Source organism: Betta splendens, chromosome 24 (assembly GCF_900634795.4).
Source record: "Betta splendens chromosome 24, fBetSpl5.4, whole genome shotgun sequence".
NCBI classification, from domain to species: domain Eukaryota; kingdom Metazoa; phylum Chordata; class Actinopteri; order Anabantiformes; family Osphronemidae; genus Betta; species Betta splendens.
Genome location: NC_040901.2, coordinates 8,842,127 through 8,860,920, shown reverse-complemented (window position 1 = coordinate 8,860,920; position 18,794 = coordinate 8,842,127). Strand labels below are relative to the sequence as shown.

At 46.0% G+C, this 18,794-nt stretch overlaps 3 protein-coding genes across 4 annotated transcripts; 1 reads left to right on the top strand and 2 right to left on the bottom strand.

Moving 5' to 3' along the window:
* Positions 1 to 237: 237 nt before the first annotated feature.
* On the bottom strand, positions 238 to 9,034 carry parp1 (poly (ADP-ribose) polymerase 1). The gene is made up of 23 exons (XM_029140405.3): positions 8,772 to 9,034; positions 7,922 to 8,084; positions 7,667 to 7,782; positions 7,197 to 7,411; positions 5,129 to 5,219; positions 4,926 to 5,042; positions 4,608 to 4,784; positions 4,282 to 4,444; positions 4,059 to 4,199; positions 3,730 to 3,969; positions 3,577 to 3,642; positions 3,358 to 3,490; positions 3,078 to 3,273; positions 2,854 to 2,982; positions 2,665 to 2,748; positions 2,459 to 2,581; positions 2,237 to 2,365; positions 2,020 to 2,118; positions 1,773 to 1,925; positions 1,550 to 1,677; positions 1,397 to 1,458; positions 1,141 to 1,255; positions 238 to 987 (listed from the first exon to the last, which is right to left on the bottom strand). Exons 1-23 carry the CDS (start codon positions 8,892 to 8,894, stop codon positions 906 to 908), a joined length of 3,045 nt encoding a protein of 1,014 aa, XP_028996238.1. The 5' UTR covers positions 8,895 to 9,034; the 3' UTR covers positions 238 to 905.
* LOC114850097 (adenosine receptor A1-like) lies at positions 5,564 to 7,075 on the top strand. Its single transcript, XM_041069649.2, has one exon. The coding sequence runs from the start codon at positions 5,954 to 5,956 to the stop codon at positions 7,073 to 7,075; it is 1,122 nt and encodes a 373-aa protein (XP_040925583.2). The 5' UTR covers positions 5,564 to 5,953.
* A 506-nt stretch (positions 9,035 to 9,540) lies between the features above and the next one.
* Positions 9,541 to 18,636, bottom strand: si:dkey-206f10.1 (adenylate cyclase type 8). Of its 2 annotated transcripts, none has more exons than XM_029140401.3 (21): positions 17,355 to 18,636; positions 15,735 to 15,946; positions 14,911 to 15,654; positions 14,689 to 14,838; positions 14,485 to 14,615; positions 14,294 to 14,405; positions 14,081 to 14,208; positions 13,845 to 14,003; positions 13,539 to 13,773; positions 13,279 to 13,449; positions 13,113 to 13,213; positions 12,831 to 13,032; positions 12,666 to 12,758; positions 12,441 to 12,601; positions 12,283 to 12,364; positions 12,035 to 12,193; positions 11,780 to 11,926; positions 11,455 to 11,547; positions 11,261 to 11,375; positions 10,930 to 11,132; positions 9,541 to 10,568 (listed from the first exon to the last, which is right to left on the bottom strand). In XM_029140401.3, the coding sequence occupies exons 2-21, from the start codon at positions 15,909 to 15,911 to the stop codon at positions 10,353 to 10,355; spliced, it is 3,579 nt and encodes a 1,192-aa protein (XP_028996234.1). In that variant the 5' UTR covers positions 15,912 to 15,946; positions 17,355 to 18,636; the 3' UTR covers positions 9,541 to 10,352. The 2 variants fall into 2 exon arrangements, with proteins under 2 accessions (XP_028996234.1, XP_055362148.1); XM_055506173.1 differs by lacking the exon at positions 9,541 to 10,568 and adding an exon at positions 10,611 to 10,844.
* Between the last annotated feature and the right edge of the window lie 158 nt (positions 18,637 to 18,794).

Genomic DNA, 18,794 nt, shown 5'->3' with positions numbered 1-18,794 from the left:
TGTTTCACTTGCAGCTAGGGTTTATGCCCATTGCTTTAAAGCGGCGTTGATGCTTCATTTCGGTTTGTTGTTCTTCTTTTATAAACTGTTACCCCCAATTTATTTCATTCACTCGTATTTACATCGACAGATGAAAAGCTCCCAAAAAAGGTCTTCACCAACCAGACATACTTCCATTTATTCCAAGTTCTCAAACCAGAAATAATATTTCACAATAAAAAAAAATGTTCACAAGTATGACATTTTCCAGAACTCTTCATGTTTTATTTAGTTTCAGGTAAATGGAAAAAAACATCTAAAAAGTGTAACATACATCATGACAGAATCTTTAATAAGCATGATTAACACTTTGTCTTTTATTTTCTGAACGGAAGACAAATGACATTTATACATGTCCTTCTACAGGATCACCCGACCCACCAGTCTATTAAAGGTTCATCTTTTTGGACGTTTTACTCGGAAAGCATAGCAAAACGCGAACATGGGTTTGTTCACAAACCAAAACGGTTTCCAAGCTTGCAGCACAACTCTGCCTGTTTGTAAAATGTAGAATAACAAGTTGTGATGTAACACTGAACGTTACTAACATTTTCTGATGTTAACCTCTAAATCATATCGTCTCATCTAGTACGCACCACGCTTTACAATATTGAGCTGAGGTTCGCAGTCTTATGAGTGTGAAGTAGGTATTAAAATACCTAACGCCTTTCTAAGTAAGGCTGCCAAGCAGGTAACCTGATGAAAAAGCAATAAAGTGACTAGAAATTTGCTGTGACCATTGTGAAGTGTGGGGGGGATACCATCACTTTTCGCCAAACATCTTTTGTTGCGGAGAATGAATCCCAAGCATCTGGAGGCAACAGTGGTTTTTGTTTTCACAGAAGAGGGCTCACACATGGCCCCTCTCACCACAGGGACGTCTGGTAGTTGAACTTAATCTTCAGCAGATATTTCATGTTTATCTGTGCCACATCATAAACAATGTATCTGGGGTAGCAGTGGTTAAGGAAAAGGCCAGATACAAAAAAACAATATAAAAAATTCACAGATTCCACAAAGAGACTCATGGAGATAAGATAGCACAAAGAGCAACAAAGAGCAATTAAAGTAATAACCAATGAGAAAAATGATAAAGGATACTCGTTGTACAGAAGACTTGTGTCATCTATGTTAGTGTGGACACCTTTGCCCAGAGGAACTTGCACTCCTTCTAAATTGACCGTAGCACCTGGATCGGGAGCAGTTCTGCCCAAACCTGCAAAGAAGCTACAGTCAAGCTCTGAAGTACAAACCTTTACTCATTATTAGGAAAGAACCTACATGCTGCTAGTTGCTCAGCAAGTACTACTAAAACATTTACAAAAATTCAATTCCACTCCTCATCAAGCACTCATACCTTTAACACTGTGCTTGCCCTTAGGTAATTTTGTGATGTGCGAAGCCTTCTTCAACTCGTGCCTGCAGAAATAACGGAAGTCGTGTTTGTCACTTTCATATGCAGTTCAGGAGAGAGTTGATATTTATGTGTTATCTGTAGAGTGTCACTCACATGTTGCCGAGGGCAACCTCAGCCAGGAGTATGAGGCCTACAGGGTCTGACTGGGAGGTGTGACAGTAGTTGGCACTCTTGGACACCATGTCAGCGAAGTACACGCCTTTGCCAAACATGTAGCCAGTCTAGATGAGATCAGCGGGATGCATGAGTCAACTTTCTGTACAGATAAACATCTACTTATGAGAGGGGGATTCATTTAAGTATTCACAGCACGCACCACTGGAGCCTCTGGAGGGGCAATGCGAAGACCCTGAGACAAGATACCAGCATAATTGGTGGCGCGAGAACCGTGCCATAGCAGCTGGCGATTGTGCAGCTCCTCGAAGGGACGGTAACGTTGGCGCTCTCCTTCTCTAACAATCTTGAAGATCTACAAGATGTAAAAGAAGAAATGACACAGTTTTTATATGTAACAAAGGCGCACTCTGATCAAGAATCGTGTTTATAGCTTCTCAATATCTTACTTCTTGTACTTCCAGTGTGTACGTGTTGTGTGTAGCAGCGTGGGTGTTCTTAACATACTGGTCAATAATTTCAGCCTCCTTTGTGGTTTTATCAACAACCTGCAAAGTAAACATAACACACACACTGTAACCTATCTATACACAATGTCTCAGCATTGTCCAACTCCAAAAATTATTCTTCTTACAGATAGGAGGAAACATTTATGGCATTGTTCACCTCAATCCTGGTTTTGAGTTTCTCATAATTGATGTCGATGGCATCCTTCTCGTCGTCCTGGGCACCTGCTCTCAGCAGGCTGTACGCCACTTCAATATCCAACAGGTTGTCCAACATTTGAACTTTGGCCTGGAAAGCGAGGAACAGACACAATTGCATTACATGAACAAAAACATGCTCATGTACCAAAAACATGAATTTAAAGTACACGTGTGCTCTTACTTGAATGTAGTCCAGGCTGTTGAGTAGTGGCGGCTTCTTCATGCCAAAGTCGTGTGGTATCAAGGTGTAGAAGCGATTGGATAGATCCAGTATCTGTGATTCAGGTACGCAATCTGATACAGCCTAAAAAGAAAAAAAATAATAAATGCATTAAAAAAATGTAAGAGGAATGTAGAGATGACCCAGGAGGTGTCAGTGACTCTGACCTGCTGTACTTCAGTCAGGAGGGCGTAGGCACCCTGGATCTGCCTCTTACTCAGCTTTCCAAGGGGCATCTTCTGAAGGTCAATCTAAACACAGAGGGATGGAACATTTTAACATTGCAAAATAAAATGAGTTGTTGTTAACTACGAAGTAAACTACGAGCAACTTAGGAAAACATGGACCCGTCTCACCTCAAACTCCACCATGGCCTTCTTCATGCTCTCCACATCAAAGATCATCTTGATCAGTTCCTGAACAGGTTTTTCCAGCTTAGACTTGGTGCCCGCTGTGGCCGTGAGCCTCTTCACCGCTTCCTCATCCTGCCCAACATGAACGCCACACAGGAAAACAAAGCTTCGTGAGATACAGAAAGCGTGAGGCAGGCTTCCCAGTTTGCTGCTGCGCTTGTGCCAACCTGTCCGTAATCAATCTCCAGAGGATAGAATTTATTGGGATATTTGGTGAAGTTGGACGAGCCCCACTCGTTGCCCGTCTTCTCCCTGTAGACGCCGCGGAAGTTGTTCAGGGCAGAGTTCTTGTCACTGAACTTGTCCAGCTTGTTCCCTCCTATGGTGGTGCCCACTCTGCCCCATGACCTGAACACCCAGTACCTGCATGTAGGTGACAGACAGGTATTGACTAAGTGACTCAAAAGGCTCATAAATCCTCTCCAGACTAATACTAAAATAAAATACCGTTTATGCACATCATCCTCCAGCAGCTGCAGTTTATAGTAGGAGTTAGTTCCTCTGACTATGTCCACAAGACCTAGAGTGGCATTGTACATCTGTCCGTTCTGCTCCAGGACATGGGCACTGTTCTCCAGACCTGGAAGCAGACAAAGTCTTTAATCAAAAAGATGGGGAAAACAAGCAAACAAGAGGATTTACTCAATCCAGGGAACTTTTAAGTACCAGAGTCTGGATCCACAGCAGCTCCACCTTTAACTGTAAGTTTCATCTTCTTGGATTTGCTACCGCCTATGATTAAGACCCAAAGCAAGACCGTGTTAGAACATTATTGACAGTATTTCCAGTTTGTAACCACAGCACTGAATATTGCCTAACCTTCCTCCTCCTTCACCCTCCCTGTGCTCTTCATTGCCAGGCCTGCAGATTTGGAGGAGACGGAGGGCGCCTGAGCCTCAACTTTGACCTCTGCCCCCCACGGTGAGATGGCGTGCAGAGAGACCAGTTCCTGGAGAGCTTTGCCGGATGATTTGATGTCTGTCAGGAAATCCTCTGAGACCACGCGCACACCTGCATCCCTCACTTCCTCCATCTTCTTGCTCATCTTCTCCACTTCCTCTGAGGAAGAGGATGAGGGATAAGTCATGAGTTATGAATACTAACCTCCACTTACGGCCCTGTTCTCATTTTAATAAAGGGTTACTCACTCTTGGAGCTCAGGCACAGAGAGGCCTTGTTGGCTGTGCTAGTAATCTTCCCACCCAACTCCTCTATTGCTGCCTTCAGATCATCTTTGTTCTTGCTGAGCTTGCCCACAGACAAGAACTTCATACCAGTCAGAGGCTTGTCTGAGACAAAGAATAAATAAATAAAATGCATTTTTTTATATTTGCAGAATATTAAAACTCCCCATAATGGTTCTTCTCTCACCTGAAGGTGCTCCCTCTGGCAGTGGCTCAGCTGGGGCTGTGGAAGCACTTGGCAGAGGCTCAGGTTTGACTTTGGTCTGTGCTTGAGTGGGCGTCTCTTTGGGATATATCCTGTCTTGTCGCTTAAACTTGAATTTTTTCAGAAAAGGCACCTCACCAAATTCCTGAGATGAAAAAGCAGTAGAAGCAGTTTATTATGATGACGACTGTGTTTTTCTTGTCATTTTTAAATGGATGTTCTGCTTTCACTAGTAAAGATAAAGAGGACCTACAGAACGCCTCAGGATTTGAGGTGAGAAAGCAGAGCCCTGAAATGAGGTGACCTACCTTAGGAACGACCCAGTCTTGCCGTTTGGGAGTTGCCGTTTTGAACACGCACTTAGTCCAGGCTGAGATGTCACCTGTGCAGTAATATGCATCACCCTTAAACACAAGCTGGCCCTGACACTCCCCGCAGGGCGCAAGAGCACCAAAGGCCATGCCATCAGCCAGGCAGTCCACCACCTGGTCAGAAATAACACTTGTCAATAAAGATTATCGGTTTAACAGTTAAATACACTGCAAAATTAAGTTCCTTTTTTAGTAGTTCCCTGTAGTTTTACTTCTTAAGGAAAAATTAAATTAAAGAAGACGTGGTTCGCTTACGTTGGACTCTCCGGAGGGAACGTCTTGGTGATTAGCAATCAGCAGTTCCTTCATGTCGTTGATTGAACAGTGCTTCCTCAGCTTGTCCTTAATCCCCCAAATCAGCTGGCTTTGATTCTAGAGACACATGAAAAGACAATGTAGAGTGATCTGTTCATAAGACAAACCTAATATGGGGACAAATGGGACACACCGTACGCTACCTTCAACTGCTCCTCCAGCTTTTTATTTTCGTCCTCTTCCTCCTTCTTCTGTTTTTTTGTAACTCCATCCACCTCATCAGATTTACGTTTTCTGCAAATGCAAATATGAAGAGAATTAGGAATACATTCTTTTGTCTCTCACACTGACTGAATCGTATTAGACAGGCCTTCCCTAGAGTGGGAGGTTTCTTCCAGAGCTGAGCTTGTTTTTGTTCAGAAGGGGAAAAAGGTGAAAACAGAACCAAATTGACCCCCTAAATGAGGCCACAGGAGACGTCAACCAATAGAAAACACTAGGAGCAAACAAGCCCGAATCTGACACCTTTATTCATTAAGCAAATTCATTAGAGTCCCATCAGTTAATAGACACAAGCTGGTACACGTCCCCACAGTCCCAGGTGTCGGGGGTGATACTGCCCAACCTGCCCTGACAAGAAAGACGCATTAGTTTCACACCAGCACACACATTTTACTTAATGACCAGGATGCGAGCGCCTCCGTCTGATCCTTGGAATTGGGAGAAACACTTGAAAAAAATCCCTCATCAGAAAAACAAGTGGCGTCAAAAGGGAGAAAGGGATTTCTATAAGAAGTGTCCTCCAGTTCATTTGAAACAGAGACTGTGCAGGATCGTTAATGTGAATGTAGGCTCAGTAATGTGAGGATGGTTGCAGCAAAAATATGATGGTAGTTTCCGGAGCCACAGCATTCACTCTAAACAAGACTGTGACTGTAGGCTGGTGAGTAACTTCACTACTTGGTGCATTTCATCATCTTTCGATGTAGCTCTACTTTTAACTTGTTCTCTTCTCTTTCACAGCAGCTATGGAAAACACAAGCTTACTGCAGAACTACACCGACGTCCAACAAACCAGAAACCCATCTCATCAGATTTTCCCTCTCCTCCGACTTTTCCAGAACTTTTCAGCTCCTTCCTCCACCTCCGCCTCTCCTCCAACTGCCGACCTGACCATTTCCCCTAATGTGGCGTACATGGCGGCCGAGCTCGTCATCGCCTTTCTCTCCACGTTCGGCAACCTGTTGGTCTGCGCGGCCGTGCGCCTCAACCGCAAGCTGCGCACCGTCACCAACTACTTCCTGGTGTCGCTCGCGGTGGCCGACATCTGTGTGGGCACCATAGCCATTCCCTGCGCCATCCTGACGGACGTGGGCTTACCTCGGCACAATCTCTACCTGTGTCTGCTCCTGCTCAGCGTGCTGATAATGTTGACCCAGAGCTCCATCTTCAGCCTGCTGGCGGTGGCTGTGGAGCGCTACGTGGCCATCTTCATGCCCTTCCGCTACCAGATCCTGATGACCTCCCGTAACGCAGTGCTGGTGATCCTTGCCACGTGGCTGCTGGCCTTTCTAATAGGGCTCGTACCTCTGATGGGCTGGCACAAGGCGCCGCCTGAGTCGGGCTACTGCTTCTTTGTCTATGTGGTGGACATGACTTACATGGTCTATTTCAACTTCTTTGCTTGCGTGCTGACGCCGCTGGTGATCATGTTCCTCATCTATGCCCAAATCTTTGTCATGGTCAAGCGGCAGGCGAGACGCATCGCGTGTGAGCGAAGCGGCCGAGGGGAGAGGCAGGCGAGGGCGGCGGCCAGCATACGTCGGGAGATGAAGACGGCCACCTCGCTTTTTCTGGTTCTTTTCCTCTTCACCATCTGCTGGATCCCGTTACACATAATCAACTGCTTCCTGCTGCTCTGTCCAAGCTGCTCCGTGCCACTGGAGCTGCTGCTCACTGCCATCATCCTGTCGCACGCAAACTCTGCTGTCAACCCTTTCCTGTACGCATACACAATGACCACCTACAGGGACACATTTAAGGCCATTTTCTTGTGCCACAGAGCCATGGGAGATAGAGAGGAGTTCAACTGGGCTTGTGGTGATGATAGAGAAGGGGCAGGAGTCCAAAACGCATACCAAAGTAGATAAAGAATCCCACTTATAGACCACTCTCTATATTTAAATGAAATGCTAATATTATTCATTATCCTGCATAATCTGGCCAAAAGTAGCCAAATCTGCTCAGGAGATGCTATTTTCTTTGTCTCACCCTTCAGATTTGACAGCAGGAAGCCTCTTTGTAAGTTCCTCCTTGTCTTCAGCTCGTAGCGCAATGAAACCTTTCAGCTGGGCAGCGCCGTATTCTGGTTTGAAGGCCAGCTCCTCCCTGCGGCTCACGAAACACGCCGTGTGGTACCACCGGTCGATCAGACCCAGCTGTGGCTTCTCGGGGTCGACAGTTTTCTTGGACACACGAATCTGATCCTGAAGGTTGAGACAAGCATCAGCAAACAATCACAACATGACGCAACTTAAAACAACGAACACCAAATTTGTACAAAATGATGTACGTACAAACTTTATATAATATATATATATATATATATATATATATATATATATATATATATAATATATATATATATATATATATATATATATATATATATTCATATTATCATCATTACATTCATCATTATATATTATATATTCTCAAAGCATTAAAAAGTGGATATTAACCTTATCTATTTTCTGCTCACAGCCTTTGCATGTGCTTCGGTTAGACTTGGCATATTCCACTGCAAAGTCATTCAGTGTCTTCTCCCCTTTAGCTCCACTCTTCTGGCCTCCGTCTCCTTAGACAGGGTTAGTACAGAGCAAGGTGAATGAAATGAAAAAATATATATAATAAACACAGTAGTGGTTAAGAAGCAGTTTATTAATAAATGTTTATAGTTTAAAACTCATTTATTAATGTGTATGTAAAGGACTGACCTCCTGTGACTCCACCGGTCTCAATGGCCTTCTTGATGCTCTCCTGATCCTTCCAGCGAAGGTCAGAAAAACCAGCTATGTCACCGGTGGACTGGGCAGACGCTCGCTGCCAGAAGCAGGAGAAGTGGTGCCAGTGCGGAACCTTCCCATCAAACATGGGCGACTGCGGGGCAAAAAGAATCAATAATGACTTGTTATGATAAAATGCTTTTTTTTTTCAAGGAGTACTGATGCTTTGCATTTATGCAGCATACAAAGCCAAATATAAACGAAGACTGGCTACAAATGGGTCAAAATCTGGTCTTGGACTTATGGTGATTTACTAAAATGTTGCAGGCAATTAAGTGAGCGACTGTGGCGAGGCTCTGCTGAGTTGCAGCCTGACTGGGCTTTACAGCAGTCGCATTAAGTGACAGCCTATTAGTTCATTAGACCTCTGCAGGGGAGCAGCTCACTTCAGATGCTGTTGCTGTGATTTTGGTCTCAGAGTTTGATGCTCACATGCCTACGAGGTGATCCTGTGTGATCCTTGGACCTAAAACAGGAGATGCATGAGCAGAGCTCGCTGTGTGAACCTCGGGAGCCTCTGCTGAGACTCCCCGACGCCGAGAAAGGCTCCGTGGCTCTTTGTGAGCCACATTGTCAGCCATTTAAATGCTAAGCAGGGCCTCGGCCATTGAACCGAAATCACATGTTACATCGCACATTCGCATTTCGCAGCGACGTGAAAACCAACGCTCACAGTTGAACAACAAGCTACGTCAAACGAGAGTGTGGTAAAATGTGGCTCGTAGTGAGCTAGCTAGCGGAGCAGCTATCTACACATGCACCGACTCCGCCGCTACGTCACCTGCACCATGATGGCCATCCTCAGCGAACCGTTCCCTATGTTTTCTTTGCACTTCTTGCACGATGCGCGGCCGCTCTTGGCGTATTCCGCGCGGTACAGTTTGTCCTTCTCGGAATCATCCATGGCCCCGTGAGGAGGAAGCGAAGTGCGAAGCAGGTGGAAGGTGGCGAACTTTCTTCGGCTTACGAGGAGCCACAACAATTAACGCAGCGCCACGGAATCCCGCGTGCCTGCTACAGATTGGCAGCAAACGCGAGGAGCTCCCACTCCGCCGCTGTTTTCCTCCCGACTTCAGCAACTGATTTTCACGTAAAACACATGCAGTTAAATCACAATTATGTCAATAAAAAGTGTAGTATCAAATAAAAAAACACGAATTCTTTGTAATACTCGTTAAGGCGTGGAATATTAATATTCTTTTTGTGACTTCTCTTAACTTTTAAAAATTAGAAAATTAGAAAAAATTAGAAACAGAATGTATGTAGGCTTCTTGGGGAGGGGGGGTATAATTACAATATAGTAAATAACAAATACGACTGAAATTAATCTATTTTTAGTAATGACCGCATAAAAAGATGACCCAGAAACACAGCGAGTGAAACATTTGTCTTAATAGACGATCAGTGAGGCAGACGTAGAATCCCCGCGTTTACCGCAGACAGAACTAACAAAGTCTAGAGAAATCGTTCAGACTCGAAGAAAAAGAAATATATGACTTGTAAATTATTATTATCATCATTCATATACACCACATTTCATGAATTAAGAATTTATTTTATTTTATTTTATTTATGTTTGTTTTAAATACGAAACCAGCATGACATACCCAACAATGTTCTCAGCAGGTAGAATTGTGCTCAACTCTTTCAGAATGTGTTTTAGGGCCAAGTCAGAGCTCAGGGCTATATAATATATTTAAATTCCTTTAATAAAGAATCTTTAATGAGATGATAGATTCAAAATCATCTCCTTTTTATTGCAATTGTTCATAAAACCCTGAGAGACTAGTTTCCTCTATCCTGGACTTCAAACAAAAATTCACACTTTTTTATACAATAGAATCAAACTGCCCCAGAGCCTTGACAAAAAAGTATTACATGAACTAACATAGCCGTCTTTGCCTATTACATTCAGTATACAACAGGAGGTGTTTGGCCGCTGGTAAAACTTGTAAACTCTATAAGTGTAATTAAGACTGATGAGAGAAGAACAACCATGTATTGAGGTAGAACTGGGCTGATTATTGTGTGATTTGTTGTGCTTCAGCGTAAACCTAAGCCTACCAGAAGAATACAAACAAATATAAAATGTACTAAATATATGAAAGTAACAATTAACAATAATGAATTGCTTATTTTGAGGTTCACTGTTTTTTTTGGCATACAGGTCTGATGATGGAGTCGTATCCCAGCAAATATGCTGTAACTGTTCTTATGAACGTCTGCGTATGGCATCAGCAACAATGCTCAGTCTCCTGCAACAGTCCGGGAGCTCGTCACCGTCCAAGCGCTGTAAACAAGCGAGAGTCTGGCTGGACGGCGTCCTCCTCCCCCTGCAGTCGCCATGACCCCGGCAGTCCACTTAGCAGTGCAGCGCACAGGGAGTCAGACCGAAGCCCCCGCTGGCATCTCTCATCTTCTCCTTGTGTTTGGTCTGGACCAGACCGAACACCACTTCTGCCAGAGTCATGCGCCCCGTCGTCCGCCCCCCCACGCGGCCATCTGTCCCAGCGACGGCCCTCCTACTGCGCATGGTGCTGATGAAATAGGTCCGGACCTTCCCCTGGTGCTCACTCACCTGCGATGACAGCGGAGGTCAAACGGAGGGAATGTCTTCACAAGGATATCGTGTTTATTATTATTAGAAATATGATGAAACATCTTTCTAACACGTCACTGTTGTCATTTATTTCCTCCAACTGCTCCTCTTTACCAGTAGATGTCTCTCTTGTTTTAGTTCTACTGCCGCCTCTCGTGTGAGCTGATTAGTGATTGCTGTAATCTGTGTGTTGGTGCCTGATTTGATCCCACAGGTGTTTTCAGCTCCGCGTCCTGATTAGTCACATCAGTTAGGCTGAAGTTGGCAGAAGGTGGAAGGTCTATAAATCTGCAACCTACATCTATGGAACGGTCTCTGTTGCTGACTTTCAGCCACTCACCCCTTTGATAAATATTTCTCCTCGTAACTCCAGGACGAAGCCCCATTGAGCCAGGATCTTCTGCGTGGCCTCCGGTACCTGGATGCGTCCGCTCACGCCGGTGCTGTCCATGCGACTGGCCAGGTTCACTGTGGACCCCCAGATGTCGTACTGCGGCTTGGTGGCACCGATCACACCCGCGACCACGGGCCCATGAGCAATGCCTGTCGTAGTCATAGAACAATGTATATAATTTGGTTTGAAATCATTTCGAAATAGTATTAGTAGTATTTAATATTTGTGTGTGTGTGTGTGTGTGTGTGTGTGTGTGTGTGTGTGTATCGCCACTCACCCACACGCAGCTGAAAGTTTTTGGCAGAGTGTCTGTTAATCCCTTTCAAGGTCTCTTTCATTGCCAGCGCAAACAAAACGAGCTCGCTCAGGTGATTCCACTCGTCCCCTGACTCCTTGAATAATGACAGAGAGACACGCTACATGAAGACAGCGACGCTGATGTCGGTGAATGACGATGTGAAGGTGTCCCACCTGTCTCTCTGGAGCTAAGCCAGAGGCCGCCATGTAGCAGCTCCCAGTGGTCTTGATCTTCTCCACGTAGTGGAAGTACGACTCCTCCAACAGCTTTGGAATTGGAAACAACCAGGCATAAAGAAATAAAGTCAGACAACAATGAGAAAAAAAGAGTCCCATTTATCAAGAGTGAGGCCTGAACCAGGACTCTCTGCTACTCCCTGAGAAAACAGGGCCAGTCTAGAAGTTTACTGCATATATACTGTACGATATATGTATATTGTGCTATTATGGCACAGGAACTCATCTGAATAAACTGTATATAGAGCAGTCTCATACTAACTTCATCAAAGCCAGCAATGATCTCATTCAGCAGTCGGAGGCAATCCACTCCTTCATGTTTGATCTCTTTCTGCTCAAAATACTCATCAAACCCAGCGATGGAGGCAAACATCACACCCACTTCATCATAGGACTGGGAATAAAGCTCCTGGAAGAGAGAAAGTATGTGGTGGCTGTTGATTTAATAGATGTAGGAACTACGTTGAATGCATTTTTACCACAAGCATTCTCATGGTAAGATCAAAGGTCCCGCTACCTCATCGTGTTTGCTCCTGTCCAGGAAATGCCGCGCTACGTGAACAGGCAGGATGTTGTGCAATAAGCACTCGTTGTGTTCCCGTAAGTCCTTCATGTCCTCCACTTCCTGCTGGGCCTGCAGGCGCCACAGGAAGTCCAGCCTGGCCGTGGCTTCCCACTGGGGAACAGAGCACATGGTATCTGTCAGCAGTCACCTGCCCTCATCTGATCCGAAGCGGCAGCAGGCGCTGAATGGGTAAAGACTACCTGCAGTCCGTTGTAGAAGACAGATAAAATAAACATGGCCATGAGGAGGATGGAGATCCATTTTCTCCTGACGTAGTGAGATCTGTGAAGACGTGAACAGAGACAGGTGAATTGCACCAAGTGTTTGAAGCGTGGTCTCCAGTGGGGAACGCGCTGACCTGTGCGTCGCGTCATGGTGCGTGAGTGTGAGGAAGGCGGCGTGGATGAGGTAGGAGTAAACGGCCAGTGCCAGCAGCAGCACCAGCAGCTTCAGCACAGAGTTCAGGCGCAGGAACACGGCGCAGGTCGCCATGGCGATGACGCCGCTCAGCACAAAGAGCTGCCGAAGGTAAAGAATTGGTTTTTGGAGCAACAGGAAGCAATTAAATATTAATGTAAAGTACCTCTGGGTATGAGCAGCGTGTGAGTGGACCTGAGGTTGAGTTAAAGGTCTTCATTACATCAACCTGTCCTGACTCTGAGAGGATGCACCACACCTGCAGTAAGAGACAAGACATATGTAAAGGCCATTCCATGTGCAGTAGTCTGTGTGGTTTTTACTCTCTAACCATGTCAGCGGAGGCCAGGCCGAAGTTAACGGTGATGGCGGCGAGCGTGAGGACGCTGCGGGCGCCGTTGTTTTCATGAATCCAGCAGCACGTGTGCTGGAGCGCGGCGGGAATCCACCTGAACTCCTCGGCCAGAGCCAGGAGCAGCAGCAGCGCGTAGCCGAGCAGGGACACGGAGAACCGGAGCAGGATCGGCAGCAGCCTGCAGGGCAGGAACACCAGCGGGATGGGGGGTGAAGTGGTTCATTGGGTCCGGGCCGAGAACTGCTGCAGCTTTCTTACCTCGGAGCAGGAACAACGATCTGAGCGGCCATGAGGAAGAGCAGCATGATGAAGGAGCAGACCAGGTTGGACTTGAACGTTTCGTCTCTCATCTGGGAAAACTGAAGCGAGGAGCACGATCACAGAGAGACCAGCGTTGTGGGACGAACCTGCCTCTCCTTCCTACCTTGTCCTCGACGTGTGCGTCCTTGAACGCCAGCGTCAGCGGGGAGATGTGCTTCTTGTGCACGCGCTCAGTGCTCCGGACCTGGATGGCGTGTCTGATGCGCTGGTTGATCTCCTTAGACGTGGACTGCCACGTGTAGGGCAGCGAACCGTTGGTGAAGGATGCCAAGATCTGCCCAACAAGAAGGGAAGACTTCGAATGACGTGAACCTTTACTACTACTTTAACTTGACAGTTTCCTGTTTGAGTCCCTGCACCTACACCGTTCATATCGGTGTAGCTTCCACATGTAATCTCCGGGTTCCAGGTGCGGGTGGTTTTCTGGACCTTGGGAGGCTCAGGGTGCTCCGCTCTGCCCCTTTCCTCTTGAGGGCAAATGAAGAACGTGTCGATGTTGTGTTTGCGCAGGAACTCATTCCTGTCGCGTCCGTGTCCGTCCTCTGTCTTGTAGGTGCCGTCCAGACAGTCCAGCGTGGCCCGCGAGATGTGGATGCGCCTGGATGAGAACAGGAGACGGTGAAGTACAAAGAACAACTAATGTGTTCCGTCATAGTGCCAGTGACCCACCCCGGTATGCCCCCGGCCTCCAGCATGTTGGCGATGCCCACGTCCCAGGACCAGACGTCGAACTGCCATTTCTGCAAGCCCAGCACTCCGCACAGGACCGACCCAGAGTGGACCCCGATCCTCATTTCCATGTCAAAGTTCATCTGCTTACGCACGTACCTAGAGGTGACACACAACATTATGACCTATTCAATTTATTGCATTGTCTACCAAAAGTTCTACCCGTCAAGCCCGACCTTATGGTGCTGATCATAGCCAGGCCCATTTCAACGCAGTAACGGGCGTGTGCTCGCTGTGGCTCTGGGACTCCTGATACGCAGTAGTAGCAGTCTCCCAGTATCTTTATCCTCAGGCAGTGGTACTCCTGTAAAATAAGACCACAAGACAACGTTTGGATGGAACATACATCATATTTTATCTTGACACTCTTTTCGCTTTTTGTATTTTACCTCTGCAAGCCGATCAAAGCGTCCAAAGAGCTCGTTGAGGATTCGAACCAGGTCCTGGGCTGACAAGTTCATGGACAACAGAGTGAAGCCCTTGATGTCTGCAAAAAGGATGCTGTGGAGAGCAGAGGAGGAGGAAAACCTGTGAAGCAGAGCGAGTTCTGGTCCAGTCGTCATTACATAAGAGCGTGTACCTGACATCTTTGTACTGGTGGATATAGATCTTGTTAAACTCTTGCGGGTTGACTTCATTCTCCATAGCACTCATGTCCGCGATCATCTCCAAGGCAACAAAGCGAGGCAAGATTGACAGGACCAGACGCTCCTGGGTGCCAACATAGAGTCCAGTGTACAATAACAAATGCATTCAAATGCCCCCACAGGAAGTTGGACAGTACCTGTCTCTGGTTCTCTTGCTCCAGTTTGAGGCGACCCTCAATGCATCGGCGCGTCTCAAGGAAGACCTGTCTCTGGGCATGGTCTGTTAGGTAGTGGATGAACAAGCCGGCTGTGTTCATACTGAGATACAGCAGGCCTTTGGCAAACACCTGCATCCATAAAAACCAAGGTGTAATCAGGATAATGCATAGAACTGTAGCGTACACATCGTAGATTTGTACCTTTCTCAGGAGTATGGCATCATGGTAGGAGCGCCCGATCTCCACCAGGAGGTGCAGTATTGAGGTGAGGGAGCCGGCACACATGGCCCAGAGCAGAGGCAGCGGCAGCAGCGTGTACGTGGCGAACAGCGTGAACAACACGTACCACGACGGGTCCTTTTCCAGCCCGTACATGAGTCCTCCCAGCGCCTGCGAGCTCTGCGACAGCCAGCTTGCCAGGCCGGCGTAACGAAGCCACCGCGGGGACATGGAGTCCCTGCAGTTTAACGCCACGACGCACAGCGTCACCGCTAACACCATGAAAACGCCTGTCAGGCAGCCGCGCACGGCGTCCGTCGGGGCCACGGGCGCCAGCGCCAGGTACAGGACCAGGACGTTGAGCTTGACCACGGCATCTATGGCGTTTGTGAAAGCTAGGGAGTTGCGTCTTTGGCGAGAGGAGTATTGCTGGTAGAGGTCCTCGAGGTCACGGGACTTGAAGGTGTGCCTCAGAGTGGGTATGCAGATGCCCCAGATGGTGTGGCCCCATTGGACGAAGAAGTCGGCGTCGCTGGTGTAGTCCTTGAATGGCCCTCGGACGCTGCCGCGCGTGCTGGTGGAGCCGCGGGCCTGCGACGGGTGGACCCTGAACGTGGAGGAACGCCGCTTCGTGACCCCGCGCAGGGCCTTGTGTTGGATCTGCCTGTTGATCTCCTCCATGTAGGCGTCGGTCACGGTCATCTTCTGCGCCGGCTCGATGCCCACCTGCCAAAATGTGAGCGGTGCAAACAATAATTCCATCCGCATGCGGCTAAGCTACAGACCTGCGCGGGATAAAGGTTCACCTGGGCGCGGAGCTCCTGCTGGATGATGATGTGCTTCACCGCGTTCTGCCACAGCAGGTTTTTCCGACGCAGCCCCGGCGACGGGGTGGCGCTCGCGCACGGCGGTTCGCGCAGCTCCACCGGGGAGACCTGCGTCGTCTCGGCAAAGGTCACCATGGCGATGACCTTAGCCGACATCAGTTGCCCGTCTCGGACCGCGAAGAGGTAGAAGCCTGGAGAAGAGAGGAGACGCTGCAGGCATCTGGCATGTTGGAGGCAGCTCTGAGCGCCACGTGCTGACACGACGTGCGCCAGCGGAGCAGCAGCTCTCCAACAAATGATCTCGTAGCCAGATTTAGACCTGAGCTCATTAATGCCCAGAGTTAAACTCCTCCTGGTCCTTCTGGCTCTAAATGCTGCCGTCCCACCCCCTTCACAGTCCAGTGTAAAAACTCTGACAATTCACACCACACAGCTACAAGTGTCTAAATCTAAATGAATCGTCTCAGATTTATTTAGATTTTTTACTCAACTGATCAATTTGGACTTCAGGTGGATGATTATCAAGCGTGGATCCCAAATGCAAATGCCACAACTAAAATCAGCTTTGGATGTTTAATCTGCTTAGTTGTAAATAACCTAATGAGGGCATAACCCACACCTCACCCCACAGCAGCTGAGCATCCAATTGTCCAATTAGCCATGAAGCTATGAAGCATAATATTGTGGTACTGTCCAAATACTTAGCACCTGACCAAGCTGCACTGCATAAAATAGTGTAAATATGTAAAATTAAAATTGATTTATATGTTTTAATAATGTTCCTTTTTAATTTTAATATGTCCATTACATATAGTCTGCATCTATTTTGGATTAAAAAAAATCAGCTTTTGCCAAAAAATATTACATCAGTTTGTTGTGATTTACAGTTGCTGGTTCCATCTCACATCATTTACATACTTATTAAAAATTTAAGGCATAACCTATAAAAAGAAAGATTCAAGTTCAAGTAGCTCCAGTGTGCAGTAGTGGAGTTGTTCTAGCAGAATTGTAGGTCACCACCTGAACTATTTTGAAGTCAACAACTGCTGTGCTGCAGAACTGCAGGAATGAGCAGCGCAAAGAGGATTCATTAGTCAGCAGCCACTCTCACTGGCCTGCTAAGCTGAGGTCACTGGCACCAAGACAATGGCAAGATAAATGCGATGCACGTACCTCTGACCAAGTAAAGACGCTTTCTAAATTGCATATTCAACAAAATGAATACCATTATTGTCATTATTATTACATGTTTTGTTTGCCTTAATCTTCAAACGTGAGGTTTAAGAAAACAGCTGTGGGTCTTTAAATGCGTCGCCTGGATGGTGTAAATATTTTCCTCTGTAATTAGGACTGGGGCGCAGATGGTTCTGTCACACTCTCCGCAATCAAACACCCACAAATGAGGGATGGATTTTACTTTTGTATCATACACATGACAACACTGGCTTCCAGCTGCTACTTATATCTCTGCCAATAGACAGCCCCTCATTCGGTCCTAAACGTCAAAATAAAACCACAGTACAGTATGTATAACACATAGCATTTACACATTTAAAATACTTGTTCTACTTAAGCATATATAAGACATGTTTCACGTACGTCTCTAAGGTTTTTCATCCATCCATCCATTGTTCTATGTCTTCGTTTCTTCATGAGGGCTGCTGGGGTACTGGAACTAGGCGCTGCTGGTGAGTTCTCACTGGGATCAGCATCAACAGGCCTGTGGTCGCTAAGCTGGTTTAAGTTTTTTTTCAGCCTTGCTTTGCTAATTGTGTCCAGACAACGCACACAAAGCTGATCTAACAAGTCCCCATCTGTCCCACTGTGACTGCGCAGCTCAGACCTTTCTTGTTGATTACGGTAACTAAATACAGGCAGTGGGTCTCAGGCAGTTACAGCGGATAGTTTCTCTTTGACTCCTGCCACATCAGCATTCCTCTCTGACATTTGGCAAGCATGTAGTAAAACACTTCACTGTAATGAGATGCCACTATTAGTGTAGATCATTATTAATGGCCACTGTGTTGATTAAAGAAAGCTAACTGTGACACTGTGCACATTGTAGCTTTATTGATTTTATTCGTGGCACAAATGAAGTTGTGGAGAGGTTAGTTTACTAAAGGTAAAACCCCAGGAACTGATTAGTGTTGAGGTTAACTGCTTTGAGTAGTCAGCTAATTCTTTTGTACTTGAACATTTATTATTAATAGTGGTACTAAACACCTTGTAAATGAGGATGTGCATCGTTCAGTTAGTGTTAAAACTAAAGGAGAGACTGTTTTTTCTGGTGAATTTGCAGCTTTTAGGTCCATTTAACATCCTTCCATGCAACTACAGCGAAAAGGTGGCAAATTTCTTACAATTTACAATTTTTATAAAGTAATTTTTTGGAATTAAAAAAAAAAACAATAATTACCAGCAAATACAAGTACATGACTATACATGCTTTTTCCCCTTGTTTTTATTCCATCATCAGCTGCTATTCAGGTTGAGTTGAGCAGCTGAGGACAAGGCAGCAGCTAAACAAGGCACATGAGGACAAAACACAAAGACTCAATCTTTCGACTTAGTAGGGTTAAAGGGCCCTGGGAAGTAAATACATTAGTGTGCTAAGCAGTCTGCTCAGATGCACCATGTTTAGACTTTAGACTGTAAGATGGAGACAAAACTACAATGACATCATTTTTTTAATGTCATTTATGCCGCCATTTTTTAATTATAACCTAACTTCTTACTCATCGTTTATTGTCTATGTTTACCAAACCATGCATGTATAAAAATATCTTTCATAAATCTTTTTAAAATCAGGATTCAGTTATACTGAAAACCTTACGTTAAATATATAGGGCTGATGCGTTAAGAAAAAATGTATTTTCTAATTTATAAATATAAAAAATATAGATAATGACTGATATTAAAATAAGTACTAAATTATAAGTGTCCATCCACCAGCCTGGATTATCCATGCGGCGCTATAAATGTCTGTAATATTAAAGCATTTACTCATTCTTTTAATGTAATCTGTTGATCCTTCCAACG

Coding starts and splice junctions, on each gene's coding strand:
- LOC114850097 (XM_041069649.2), top strand. CDS start 5,954: ATGGAAAACACAAGCTTACTGCAGAACTACACCGACGTCCAACAAACC.
- si:dkey-206f10.1 (XM_029140401.3), bottom strand. CDS start 15,911: ATGTCGGCTAAGGTCATCGCCATGGTGACCTTTGCCGAGACGACGCAG. Junction 14,406..14,484: donor CACCAGTACAAAGATGTCAG/GTACACGCTCTT, acceptor TGCTCTCCACAG/CATCCTTTTTGCAGACATCA. Junction 13,774..13,844: donor GAGGCCGGGGGCATACCGGG/GTGGGTCACTGG, acceptor GTTCTCATCCAG/GCGCATCCACATCTCGCGGG.
- parp1 (XM_029140405.3), bottom strand. CDS start 8,894: ATGGATGATTCCGAGAAGGACAAACTGTACCGCGCGGAATACGCCAAG. Junction 5,043..5,128: donor AGCTGGAGGAGCAGTTGAAG/GTAGCGTACGGT, acceptor ATGTGTCTCTAG/AATCAAAGCCAGCTGATTTG. Junction 1,256..1,396: donor GGGCAAGCACAGTGTTAAAG/GTATGAGTGCTT, acceptor GCTTCTTTGCAG/GTTTGGGCAGAACTGCTCCC.